Genomic DNA, 12,643 nt, shown 5'->3' with positions numbered 1-12,643 from the left:
CTAGTTCTAGTCTCCCCGACCAGTGGAAACAACCTCTCTGCCTCTAGCTTGTCTATTCCTTTCATTATTTTAAATATTTCTATAAGATCACCCCTCATCCTTCTGAACTCCAACGAGTAAAGACCCAGTTTACTCAATCTATCATCATAAGGTAACCCCCTCATCTCCGGAATCAGCCTAGTGAATCGTCTCTGTACCCCCTCCAAAGCTAGTATATCCTTCCTTAAGTAAGGCGACCAAAACTGCACGCAGTACTCCAGGTGCGGTCTCACCAATACCCTGTACAGTTGCAGCAGGATCTCCCTGCTTTTGTACTCCATTCCTCTCGCATTGAAGTCCAACATTCCATTTGCCTTCTTGATTACCTGCTGCACCTGCAAACTAACTTTTTGGGATTCATGCACAAGGAACGCTCGCGGCCTTCCGCGAGAGGTGGGCACTGGAGGGACTGGAGTGCATCATCACGCCCGACAACCAAATTTTAATTTGATTTTACGTTTTAAAGTTTAATTTGTTTTCATTGCCGGTGCTTTTAGTGTCCCCCTCCCCTTTTATAGGGGGCACTGGGAAAATTTGATTTTAGCGCCCCAAAAAAAAAAAAAAAATAATTTAAAAAAAAAGGGGCCTTGAAAATGTCTGCTGTGTCACCCAGGTCGGGTGGCATGGTCTTAATGTTTTATGTTTTGCAGGTAAACTCAAAAGAGTTTCATGCACAAGGAACGCTCGCGGCCTTCCGCGAGAGGTGGGCACCGGAGGGACTGGAGTGCATCATCACGCCCGGCAACCAAGTTTTAATTTGATTTTACGTTTTAAAGTTTAATTTGTTTTCATTGCCGGTGCTTTTAGTGTCCCCCTCCCCTTTTATAGGGGGCACTGGAAAAATTTGATTTTAGCGCCCAAAAAAAAAAAAAAAGCCTTGAAAATGTCTGCTGTGTCACCCAGGTCGGGTGGCATGGTTTTAATGTTTATGTTTTTGCAGGTAAACTCAAAAGAGTTTCATGCACAAGGACCCCCCAGGTCCCTCTGCACCGCAGCATGTTATAATTTCTCCCCATTATTCCCTTTTACTGGTTTTTTTTCCAAGGTGGATGACCTCACACTTTCCGACATTGTATTCCATCTGCCAAACCTTAGCCCATTCGCTTAGCCTATCTAAATCTCTTTGCAGCCTCTCTGTATCCTCTATACAACCCCCTTTCCCACTAATCTTTATGTCATCTGCAAATTTTGTTACACTACACTCTCTCCCCTCTTCCAGGTCATCTATGTATATTGTAAACAGATGTGGTCCCAGCACCGATCTCTGTGGCACACCACTAACCACCGATTTCCAACCCGAAAAGGACCCATATATCCCGACTCTCTGCTTTCTGTTAGCCAGCCAATTCTTGATCCATGCTAATACATTTCCTCTGACTCCGCGTACCTTTATCTTCTGCAGTAACCTTTTGTGTGGCACTTTATCAAATGCCTTTTGGAAGTCTAAATACACCACATCCATCGGTACACCTCTATCCACCATGCTCGTTATATCCTCAAAGAATTCCAGTAAATTAGTTAAATACGATTCCCCTTCATGAATCCATGTTGCGTCTGCTTGATTGCACTATTCCTATCTAGATGTCCCGCTATTTCTTCCTTAATGATAGCTTCAAGCATTTTCCCCACTACAGATGTTAAACTAACCGGCCTATAGTTACCTGCTTTTTGTCTGCCCCCTTTTTTTAAAACAGAGGCGTTACATTAGCTGCTTTCCAATCCGTTAGTACCTCCCCAGAGTCCAGAGAATTTTGGTAGATTATAACGAATGCATCGGCTATAACTTCCGCCATCTCTTTGAATACCCTGGGATGCATTTCATCAGGACCAGGGGACTTGTCTACCTTGAGTCCCATTAGCCTGTCCAGCACTACCCCCCTAGTGATAGTGATTGTCTCCAGGTCCTCCCTTCCCACATTCCTGTGACCAGCAATTTTTGGCATGGTTTTTGTGTCTTCCACTGTGAAGACCGAAGCAAAATAATTGTTTAAGGTCTCAGCCATTTCCACATTTCCCCATTATTAAATCCCCCTTCTCATCTTCTAAGGGACCAACATTTACTTTAGTCACTCTTTTCCGTTTTATATATCTGTAAAAGCTTTTACTGTCTGTTTTTATGTTTTGCAAAGGGGAAATGCCTTATTTGCGCCTCAACCCTTAAGAGCATCCCTCGTTACCCTGGCAACCTGTTTTTCGGTGCAGACTTTAAGCTCCACCCACAGAGCTTAAGGACAATCTGTGCCACTCCAAAATTAAAGATGATGCCGGCGAAATTTGGAACTTTTTTTTTGGCGCCGTTGGGCCACTTTTTAAAAAAAAAAAATCGGACGTACCTCTACAACTGCGCCAAAAATAGTCCATGTGAAATTTTGGGCCCATAATATATGTTGTGATACAAAAGATATCGCAATTGTGTGGGACAGGCTCGATGGATCAGATGGTCTTTACTTGACCGTCATTGTTCGTGTGTTCGTACTTGTGAAAGGATAGATGGAGTAAGTTGGAGACACTTTTGTGACTGTCTGCAGATGACTGAGAAAGCATAAAAAGACAACATGACACTGTGATACTGATTGTGGACGGGGGCCACATTCCACTTTGTTTTTTTCCTGATACATACAGGTTATACATAATTGCTCAGTAGAATACAATAGCTTCTATGTGAAGAATCCACTGGATTTTGTGATGCTGCAGAATTACATTATTGACAAATGTTATGGAATTGTGCAATAAACAAACAATGCATCTATCCTATTCTTAATTACACTCCAATTTCTACTAGTTATGAGACATGTTGTGTGCAGCAATAACGGGGAGTGGTAGAAATAGCAATAGTATATACTGACATTTGGAATTATATCAACTCAAGAAGGAAATTCCCTTTTTTTTTTAAAAACTGTGCTGAGGTACACATCCTGCTTACAAATTACATTATGCATTTTTATTTGCCGATCAAATAAAATAACACTTTGAGAGACCTGACACAAAAGTACATAGTGCATCAGAACAATCATTAATACACACACACAAACAGAACTCTTCACAATCATGTCCAGTGACTACTGAATTAAAGGATCATAAAAATTGAGATATTTTATTTCTGCTTTAAAGCAATTCTAAAGTTTGTTTTCAGAATCTTCTGGTTCTGAATAGTGGTGTGAAATTTAGCCAATGAGAGCCCAGCTGCAGATATTGCTTTGGCAGCAACATCTCTCTGCGAGCTTGTGGTTTTTGTCAGTATTCCAGAAGCAGGAAGAGCACAGTGTGAAGCATTTGCTGTGAATTAAGAGAATAATTTAAAGTGAGAAACCCGAAATATGTTGAAAAGGTATGTACGTAGCTAAGAAATGATTAGTGGCTGGTTTAAAATACAGGCTTGATAGAGACACTTGATAAATAGGATGATTCATGAAACAAAATTAGACTGGAATGTTCCATGATGGCCTGCAGCAAACAAACAGACTATTTATGTTGTTGTTGTGTATTAGCTAGGCAAATGTAACTAGGGTGTCACATTCTGTCTGATATAGATCACTTTAGGATTCATATCGTAAAGAGCAAAGTAAGGACCTGGATTAGATTTCTCGAATTAGATTGCAGGTTTACGGGAAATTGTGATCTACAAAACAAGATCAGGTTACACAAGAGCTGTATTTAAATTCAACCACAAGACTATCTTTTCAATTCTTTACAGATAGATTAGCCAAAGGGCCACTGACAGGCATCTATTTAGCATAACTAATAATTCTACTTGTGTCTCCTGCAGGCACAGTTACCATGGATGATTCAGCTTATTATGAGGAACTTGATAGCAAATTCGCTTTCGCCAGTAAAATGGAGCAAAAACAAATGAAAGCGATTGAAGAACTGGTGGACACAGAAAAGCGCTATTTCACTTTACTACAGTTGTGTGTAACAGATATTCGGAACCATTTACAATCTAAACAGGTAATACATTTTAGAATGTATGTACGATGAGATAAAAAATTGAGACTGATTATGAACCACCATTCCAAACCTTGGATCTAAATTCAAAAATAGAGTCACATTTTTTGTCTTAATACTGCAGCCATTAAAGGTTGTATATCGTCCCAAAAATCGAATGTAAGACAACAACTTGCATTTATATAGTGCCTTTAATGCAGTAAAATGTCCAAAAGGTGCTTCACAGGAGCGTTATCAAACAAAATTTGACACCAAGTCACATAAGGAGATATTAGGGCAGGCTTGGAAAAAGGAGGTAAGTTTTAAGGAGTGTCTTAAAAGGAGGAAAGAGAGGCAGAGAGGCTTTAATAAGGAATTCCAGAGCTTAGGGCCTTGGCAGCTAAAGGCACGACTGCCAATGGTGGAGTATTTAAAATCAGAGAGCTTCAAGAGGCCAGAATTGGAGGAGCACAGATATCTCGGAGGGTTGTAGAGCTGGAGGAGATTTCAGAGATAGGGAGGGGAGTGACTATGGAGAGATTTGAAAACAAGGACGAGAATTGTAAAATTGAGGTGTTGCTTATCCGGGAGCCTGTCACAGGAGAGAGAGTGGAGAGCACCAGTTCCAACTGTCACAGGACGGGAAAATGGAGAGCACCAGTTCAAACTGTCACAGGAGCATCCAGTCGTGCCCCGGTAACTGCCCCCAAAGGAAGTGGAGTGTGGGAAATTGCACTCCGCTTCCATTGAGGGGTGGTAAGGCCAATTCTGCGGCGGGAGCAGGACTTCCACGCTGGGGGCTAAAATTCCCTGCCCCAGAAGGTTACCGCCCCCAAGATGGGAGCCTGTGCGGGGAGGCAGAGGGAAGATGGGGGCGGGGGTTGGAGGTGAAACCCAGGACGGGGGACAGGAGGGGCCACATTGCAGCGAAGGTCTGGGGGGGGGGGGGCGGGGGGGGGGGGGGAGGGCGAAATGTGTTGGAGGGGCGGGCCTGGGAGCTCTGTGCCTCGGTGCGGGGAGTATTCAGAGTGGAGTGGATGGGTTGACTGCGCAGATGGCGGTTGGTGGATATGGTGTGGTTGGCATCGCAGGGGCGTGACTCCGGGGTGGACGGGGCTGGGGGCTCGACATCCGGGGGTGTTCGGCATTTGGGAAGGATTCTGACGGGACGGGGCGGGTTGGGTGCGGGGGAGTGTTCCCGGTGTTGGGTGGGTCCGGAGCCGGGGGGGGGGGGGGTGGGTGCATGCTCTTGGGATGGGGGTATGGGGGTGGGCTGTTTGGGGCTGGGATTGGGAGAGACTTCTTCACTCGGGGAGTTGTTGTCCTGTGGGGTTCCTTGCCGCAGAGAGTTGTTGATGCCAGTTCATTGGATGTGTTCGGGAGGGAGTTGGATGTGGTCCTTGCGGCTGAGGGGGATCGGGGGGGATGTGGAGGGGGCATGGGGGGGGGGGGGGGGGGGAGGTGCTGCGGTGGGTGATCAGCCATGATCTTGTTGAATGGCGGTGCAGGCTCGAAGGGCCTAATGGCCTACTCCTGCACCTATTTTCTATGTTTCTATGAGCCAATGTAGGTCAGGGGTGATGGGCGAACAGGACTTTGTGCGAGTTAGGACATGGGCAGCAGAGTTTTGGAGGACCTCAAGTTTACAGAGGGGAGAACGTGGGAGATCCCCCAGGAGTGCATTGGAATAGTCTAGTCTAGAGATAACAAAGACATTCATTTCATTTCAACAATCAGCAATGTCTGGTGAGTGCCGTACACCAGTGGAATAGAACATAGAGAGTTTTATCTTGTTCAGATTTCACATGGTCACCTCCCTCAGAATCAAGTAGTTTGGGAAGTCTCGGTCAGGCACAATATGCATGGTCTGCACAAGATATAATCTTGAAGGGTCAAAATACCTTTCCTCATTCCACACTTCCTTAAGTTCTTAAGAGATGTCACATTGTGAATAAAACCACACTTCAGGTTTGGAGTATATTACTACCTCAACAACAACACCAACCATTTATATTGCATAGTAAAACATCGCAAATCACTTCACAGCTGCATTATCAAACACAATTTGAGACCGAGCCACATAAGGAGATATTAGGACAGGTGCTTGGTCAAATAGTTAGCTTTTAAGGAGCATCTTAAAAAGGAGAAGGAGTGTGAGATAGAGGCAGAGAATTTAGACAGGGAATTTCAAAATTATGGGCCGAGGCAGCTAAAGGCATGACCGCCAATGGTTGAATGCATAGTGCACTGCTGTGTATCAGGCATCAGTTTCCTACATTATGGAGCATTGCGGTTTGAGGTCTTCTAAATATCTAGTGCACAGTGCACATAATACTTGAGGTATTTAGAGGCTGTGTATCAGTTATGTGCTAGATTCAATAAGATCATGATTTAATACAAATTAGGGGAGCTGAAGATCTGAGAATTTGAAGTGGAGTTGCCGACCAAAGTGGGAGAGAGTTTTCTGAAGCAAACATTTTAGCAGGTAGTCACCCTGCTTAGAGATAGCAACCTGCTAGTAGTGGAAGGAGTGATGTCAGGGAAAACAAGGAGGGACAGTCTAGAGCATGAACATCCAGAGGGAATTACTGTCTCCAACAAGTTTGAAGCATTGGCTTACATTGGGAACAATGAAGACTCTCAGAAAGACAATTAAACAGATTTGCTATGGCACAAAAACATGAGATGACTCAAGGAGGAACACAAGAAAAGAATAAATAAGAGCAAGCGTAGGCTATTTGCTCCCTCGACCCTGCTCCAATATAATCATGGCTGATCTTTGATCTGAACTTCACATTCCTGGCCAATTCTCATATTCCTTGTGTAGTGTATGTAGGCTCCTTTAGTAAGACTCCACAAGGCAGGGTATGAAACTTAAACTGTGTAGGCCTGTAGTCCTTTTATTTGCAGCTCCTGAGTGAGGACAAGCTATGTGTTCCTTTTTATACTGGGTTACCTGCAGTGTGCAGGTAACTCTTAGGTCTCCAGCAGCAGCACCCTCTGGTGGACAGATAAGGTGTGTACAGTATAAGGGTACATTCAGTGTTGCATAACAGTGTTACAGACATCACATAGTAAACAAGCATGCATACACAACAACACTTCCCCCCTAAGCATTTTTAGCTTTAAAGTCCGTGTACTCAAATAGTTGAAACTTCCCCATTAAATTTCTTTGGTTACGGGTCTCCATTAAGGGAGCCTTCAAATCCGATTGGCCGCTCGGTGTCACGTGATGTTCCTCCATACTTCCTTGTGGGATGGCTGCGGCCATTTTGATTACAAGTTTTTCTCCTTATGCTGCGGCTGCCATTTTCTGGCTTTCCTGAGGGAGGCTGTGGTGCTCTTTCCTTCCACAGGTTCGACCCTGGACATCGGGAATCTATTTCTTTCGACGCCATTCACCTCTTGGAGTGCTGCCTCGGCCCGGAAAGTGGAGTTTGGATCCTCGGTGTTGGAGATTTCGCCGGAGTGCTGTGGGCAGTCGAGCTGGACAGTGGAACCTCCGGAGGCTGTGATGGATCCATGTTCGAGGTCGATTGCTGGAGCCCGGAGGCCTGGGAGCAGCTTCGCTTGGACAGGATGATGTTGTGGTCGATTGGCGGGATTCATCCAAAGTTCTTCAAAGGTCGCTTGGCTCATCACAGACTGGCTCGCCCCTGTGTCGCTCTCCATAGAAACTGGGACTCCGTCGACGTCTACTTTCATCGCCCACGGAGAACTTTCGGTGGAGCAGGTATGAGTTCCATACTCTTCTTCCAGGGTTTGAGCAACTTCACCTTCCTCTGTGTCGGAGCCCCGTCGATCAGTCAACTCATCAGAGACGCGGTGAGTACAGCTTTTTCTACACATCCTTTGAAGGTGCCTTTTCTCTTTGTATGCATAGTCGTTGTAGTGACACTGGTGGGCCCTGTGGTTTCCTCCACAGCGCCAGCACGAGACTAGCCGGTTTGCCCCATGTGGCGGACTCAGTTGTGGGACTCGGGCCAGCGTTTTTGCCCTTGGAAGTATCCATGCGGTACACTGCTCTCGTCGGTTTAGAGTCCCTTAGTGCTTCATTTAGGTGGTCGCCAAATTCGCACGGCGCAGCCAGTTTCCTTAAGTGTTCCAATCTTTCTACAAAAGCGTCCCAATCTTCCCCATCGGTAAATTGCTGAAAGATGCTGAGATTCGACATGCTGAGCGTGTGGTTCGTGACCTCATATTCCCGTCACCAGTTGTAGTGTATGTAGGCACCTTTAGTAATGACTCCACGAGGCAGGGTATGATACTTAAATTCTGTAGACCTGTAGTCCTTTTATTTGCAGCTCCTGAGTGAGGACAACAAGCTGTGTTCCTTTTTATACTGGGTTATCTACAGTGTACAGGTAACCCTTAGGTCTCTAGCAGGAGCAGCACCCTCTGGTGTAAAGGCAAGGTGTGTACAGTGTAAGGGTACATTCAGTGTTGCATAACAGTGTTACAGACATCACACAGTAAACAGGCATGCATACACAACACCTTGATTCCATTAGAGTTCAAAAATCTATCAATCTAGCCTTGACTATACTCAACGACTGAACATCCACAGCCCTCTGGGGTAGAGAATTCCAAAGATTCACAACCATATGAGTGAAAAAATTTCTCCTCATCTCAGTCCTAAATGGCTGACCCCTTATCCTGAGACTATGCCCTCTAGTTCTAGACACTCCAGCCAAGGAAAATAACCTCACAGCAACTACCTTGTCAAGCCCCCTCAGAATCTTATATATCTCAATGAGATCACCCCTCATTCTTCTAAACTCCAGAGAGTATAGGCCCAATCTATCCTCATAGGAATCTATCTGGTGAACTTTCATTGCACCCCCTCTAAGGCAAGTATATCCTTCCTTAGGTACAGAGAACAAACTGTACATAGTACTCCAAATGTGGTCTCACCAAAGTCCTGTACAATTGCATCAAGACTTCTTTATTCCTGTACTCCAACTCCTTTGCAATAAAGGCCATCATACCATTTGCCTTCCTAATTGCCTGCTGTACCTGCAAGTTAACTTTCTGTGTTTTGCCTACAAGGACCTCCAAATCCCTCTGAACACCAACATTTAATAGTTTATCATTTAAAAATATCATACCAGAAGAATACGCCTCTGAACAGAAAAAAACCCGAACGTACCTGGTGTCTCCGGAGCTTCGGACTCTTCGAGTCCTGGGCCTGCAGGCGTGCACCTGCGTAAAGGCCCACCAATCCCTAGGGCGCACATGGTTCGCCAGTTCCCTGGATCACATAGTCCAGTCAACCAATCAAAAAGAGAGTGTCCTATGATGCTTATGTGGATTCCATTTACGTATGGAATCTCCGTAAGCATATCAGAAATCTCCGTAACCATATCAGAAATCCCCTAATAAATAAGCATTCACACCGCTTAATTAAAAATAAATGTTCCTATGTTTGAAATTAATTAAAAGACCCTTTAATTAATCATTTAAAATAAGTTACATTTTTTGAAAAATAAACTTTAACAATTTAAAATTTACCTGAACTAATTTTAAATGTATGTGGCTGTTTTAATCATTTAAAATATTTTATTTCAACATTTATTTTAACCCTTATGCTCGTAAAAGGTGGCCTTATGCTGACTTATCAGATGGAAGGATTTTGTGGGCATTCACTGGACAGTAAATAGCCCAACTCTGCGGCAGTGATAGTGTTTTTACAGCGGATGCAAGGTATCTATGAATGCAGCGGCAGAGAGAGACGGGAGTTCCTGGCGTTGGTGAGGCCTATAAAGGCTCAGCGGCAGCGAGAGGCAGGAGTTCCTGGCGTTTGTGAGGCCTATAAAGGCTCAGCGGCAGCGAGAGGCGGGAGTTCCTGGCGTTGGTGAGGCCTATAAAGGCCCAGCGGCAGTGAGAGGCGGGAGTTCCTGGCATTGGTGAGGCCTATAAAGGCTTAGAAGCAGCGAGAGGCAGGAGTTCCTGGCATTGGTGAGGCCTATAAAGGCCCAGCGGCAGCGAGAGGCAGGAGTTCCTGGCGTTGGTGAGGCCTATAAAGGCTCAGCGGCAGCGAGAGATGGGAGTTCCTGGCGTTGGTGAGGCCTATAAAGGCTCAGCGGCAGCGAGAGGCGGGAGTTGGTGGTTGGTGAGGCCTATAAAGGCCCAGCGGCTGCAAGAGGCGGGAGTTCCTGTCGTTGGTGAGGCCTATAAAGGCTCAGCGGCAGCAAGAGATGTACCTGTGCAGCTGCAGCGGGGAGAGAAGGCAAAAAAGAAGTAGAAAGAAATCAAAAGGTGACGTCACAGCCAAGGGGGTAAGTGATTGGCTGGTGATTGGTGAGTAGTTTTTCTTTTTTCTCTTCTATAACAGTGAGTAAACTTTAACATTATTGTTGCCAATTTAAGTGTATCCAAGGGTTAAATCATGGCAGGAGAGTTCGGTCGGGTGTTATGCTCCTCCTGTACCATGTGGGAACTCAGGGACGACTCCAGTGTCCCTGACGACTACGTGTGTGGGAAGTGTATCCGCCTCCAGCTTCTGACGGACCACGTTGCAGAGTTGGAGCTGAGGGTGGATTCACTCTGGAGCATCCACGATGCTGAGAATGACGTGAGTAGCACGTGTAGCGAGTTGGTCATACCGCAGGGAAAGGGTCCACAGCCAGATAGGGAATGGAAGACCAGCAGGAAGATTAGTGCAAAGAAGGTAGTGCAAGGGTCCCCTGTAGTCATCCCCCTGCAAAACCGATACACTGCTTTGAGTACTGTTGAGGGAGATGACTCATCAGGGGAGGGCAGCAGCAGCCAAGTTCATGGCACCGTGGCTGGCTCTGTTGCACAGGAGGGCAGGAAAAAGAGTGGGAGAGCGATAGTGATAGGGGATTCAATTGTTAGGGGAATAGGTAGGCGTTTCTGCGGCCGCAACCGAGACTCCAGGATGGTATGTTGCCTCCCTGGTGCAAGGGTCAAGGATATCTCGGAGCGGGTGCAGGACATTCTAAAAAGGGAGGGAGATCAGCCAGTTGTCATGGTGCACATTGGTACCAATGACATAGGTTTAAAAAAAAAAGGGATGAGGTCCTATGAAACGAATTTAAGGAGCTAGGAGCTAAATTAAAAAATAGGACCTCAAAAGTAGTAATCTCAGGATTGCTACCAGTACCACGTGCTAGTCAGAGTAGGAATTGCAGGATAGCGCAAATGAATACGTGGCTTGAGCAGTGGTGCAGCAGGGAGGGATTCAAATTCCTGGGGCATTCGAACCGGTTCTGGGGGAGGTGGGACCAGTACAACCTGGACGGTCTGCACCTGGGCAGGACCGGAACCAATATCCGAGGGGGAGTGTTTGCTAGTGCTGTTGGGGAGGAGTTAAACTAATATGGCAGGGGGATGGGAACCAATGCAGGGAGAGAGAGGGAAACAAAAAGGAGGCAAAAGCAAAAGACAGAAAGGAGATGAGGAAAAGTGGAGGGCAGAGAAACCCAAGGCAAAGAACAAAAAGGGCCATTGTACAGCAAAATTCTAAAAGGACAAAGGGTGTTAAAAAAACAAGCCTGAAGGCTTTGTGTCTTAATGCAAGGAGTATCCGCAATAAGGTGGATGAATTATTGTGCAAATAGATGTTAACAAATATGATGTGATTGGGATTATGGAGACGTGGCTCCAGGATGATCAGGGCTGGGAACTCAACATCCAGGGGTATTCCTCATTCAGGAAAGATAGAATAAAAGGAAAAGGAGGTGGGGTAGCATTGCTGGTTAAGGAGGAGATTAAGGCAATAGTTAGGAAGGACATTAGCTTGGATGATGCGGAATCTATACGGGTAGAGCTGCAGAACACCAAACGGCAAAAAACGTTAGTGGGAGTTGTGTACAGACCTCCAAACAGTAGTAGTGATGTTGGGGAGGGCATCAAACAGGAAATTAGGGGTGCATGCAATAAAGGTGCAGCAGTTATAATGGTTGACTTTAATATGCACATAGATTGGGTTAACCAAACTGAAAGCAATACGGTGGAGGAGGATTTCCTGGAGTGCATAAGGGATGGTTTTTTAAACCAATATGTCGAGAAACCAACTAGGGGGGAGGCCATCTTAGACTGGGTGTTGTGTAATGAGAGAGGATTAATTAGCAATCTCGTTGTGCGAGGCCCCTTGGGGAAGAGTGACCATAATATGGTGGAATTCTACATTAGGATGGAGAATGAAACAGTTAATTCAGAGACCATGGTCCAGAACTTAAAGAAGGGTAACTTTGAAGGTATGAGGCGTGAATTGGCTAGGATAGATTGGCGAATGATACTTAAGGGGTTGACTGTGGATGGGCAATGGCAGGCACTTAGAGACCGCATGGATGAACTACAACAATTGTACGTTCCTGTCTGGCATAAAAATAAAAAAGGGAAGGTGGCTCAACCGTGGCTATCAAGGGAAATCAGGGATAATATTAAAGCCAAGGAAGAGGCATACAAATTGGCCAGAAATAGCAGCGAACCCGGGGACTGGGAGAAATTTAGAACTCAGCAGAGGAGGACAAAGGGTTTGATTAGGGCAGGGAAAATGGAGTACGAGAAGAAGCTTGCAGGGAACATTAAGGTGGATTGCAAAAGATTCTATAGATATGTAAAGAGAAAAAGGTTAGTAAAGACAAATGTAGGTCCCCTGCAGTCAGAATCAGAGGAAGTCATAACGGGGAACAAAGAAATGGCGGACCAATTG

General features: G+C 45.5%; 1 protein-coding gene across 2 annotated transcripts in view; it reads left to right on the top strand.

The window, feature by feature from the left end:
* The window catches only part of arhgef37 (Rho guanine nucleotide exchange factor (GEF) 37), a 210,005-nt gene that overhangs the window by 59,816 nt on the left and 137,546 nt on the right, over window positions 1–12,643 (top strand). Inside the window, exons 1-2 of one of the 2 annotated variants that reach the window (XM_070878452.1) lie at window positions 3,291–3,367; window positions 3,806–3,987. In XM_070878452.1, coding sequence (XP_070734553.1) covers window positions 3,817–3,987 — 171 coding nt within the window. In that variant the 5' untranslated portion in view covers window positions 3,291–3,367; window positions 3,806–3,816. Of the gene's footprint in view, window positions 1–3,290; window positions 3,368–3,805; window positions 3,988–12,643 lie in introns of those variants that run through there. The other variant, XM_070878453.1, reaches the window with a different exon arrangement.

This window comes from Pristiophorus japonicus, chromosome 4 (assembly GCF_044704955.1).
Source record: "Pristiophorus japonicus isolate sPriJap1 chromosome 4, sPriJap1.hap1, whole genome shotgun sequence".
Taxonomy (NCBI): Eukaryota; Metazoa; Chordata; class Chondrichthyes; family Pristiophoridae; genus Pristiophorus; species Pristiophorus japonicus.
This window is presented reverse-complemented; position numbering and strand designations above follow the sequence as displayed.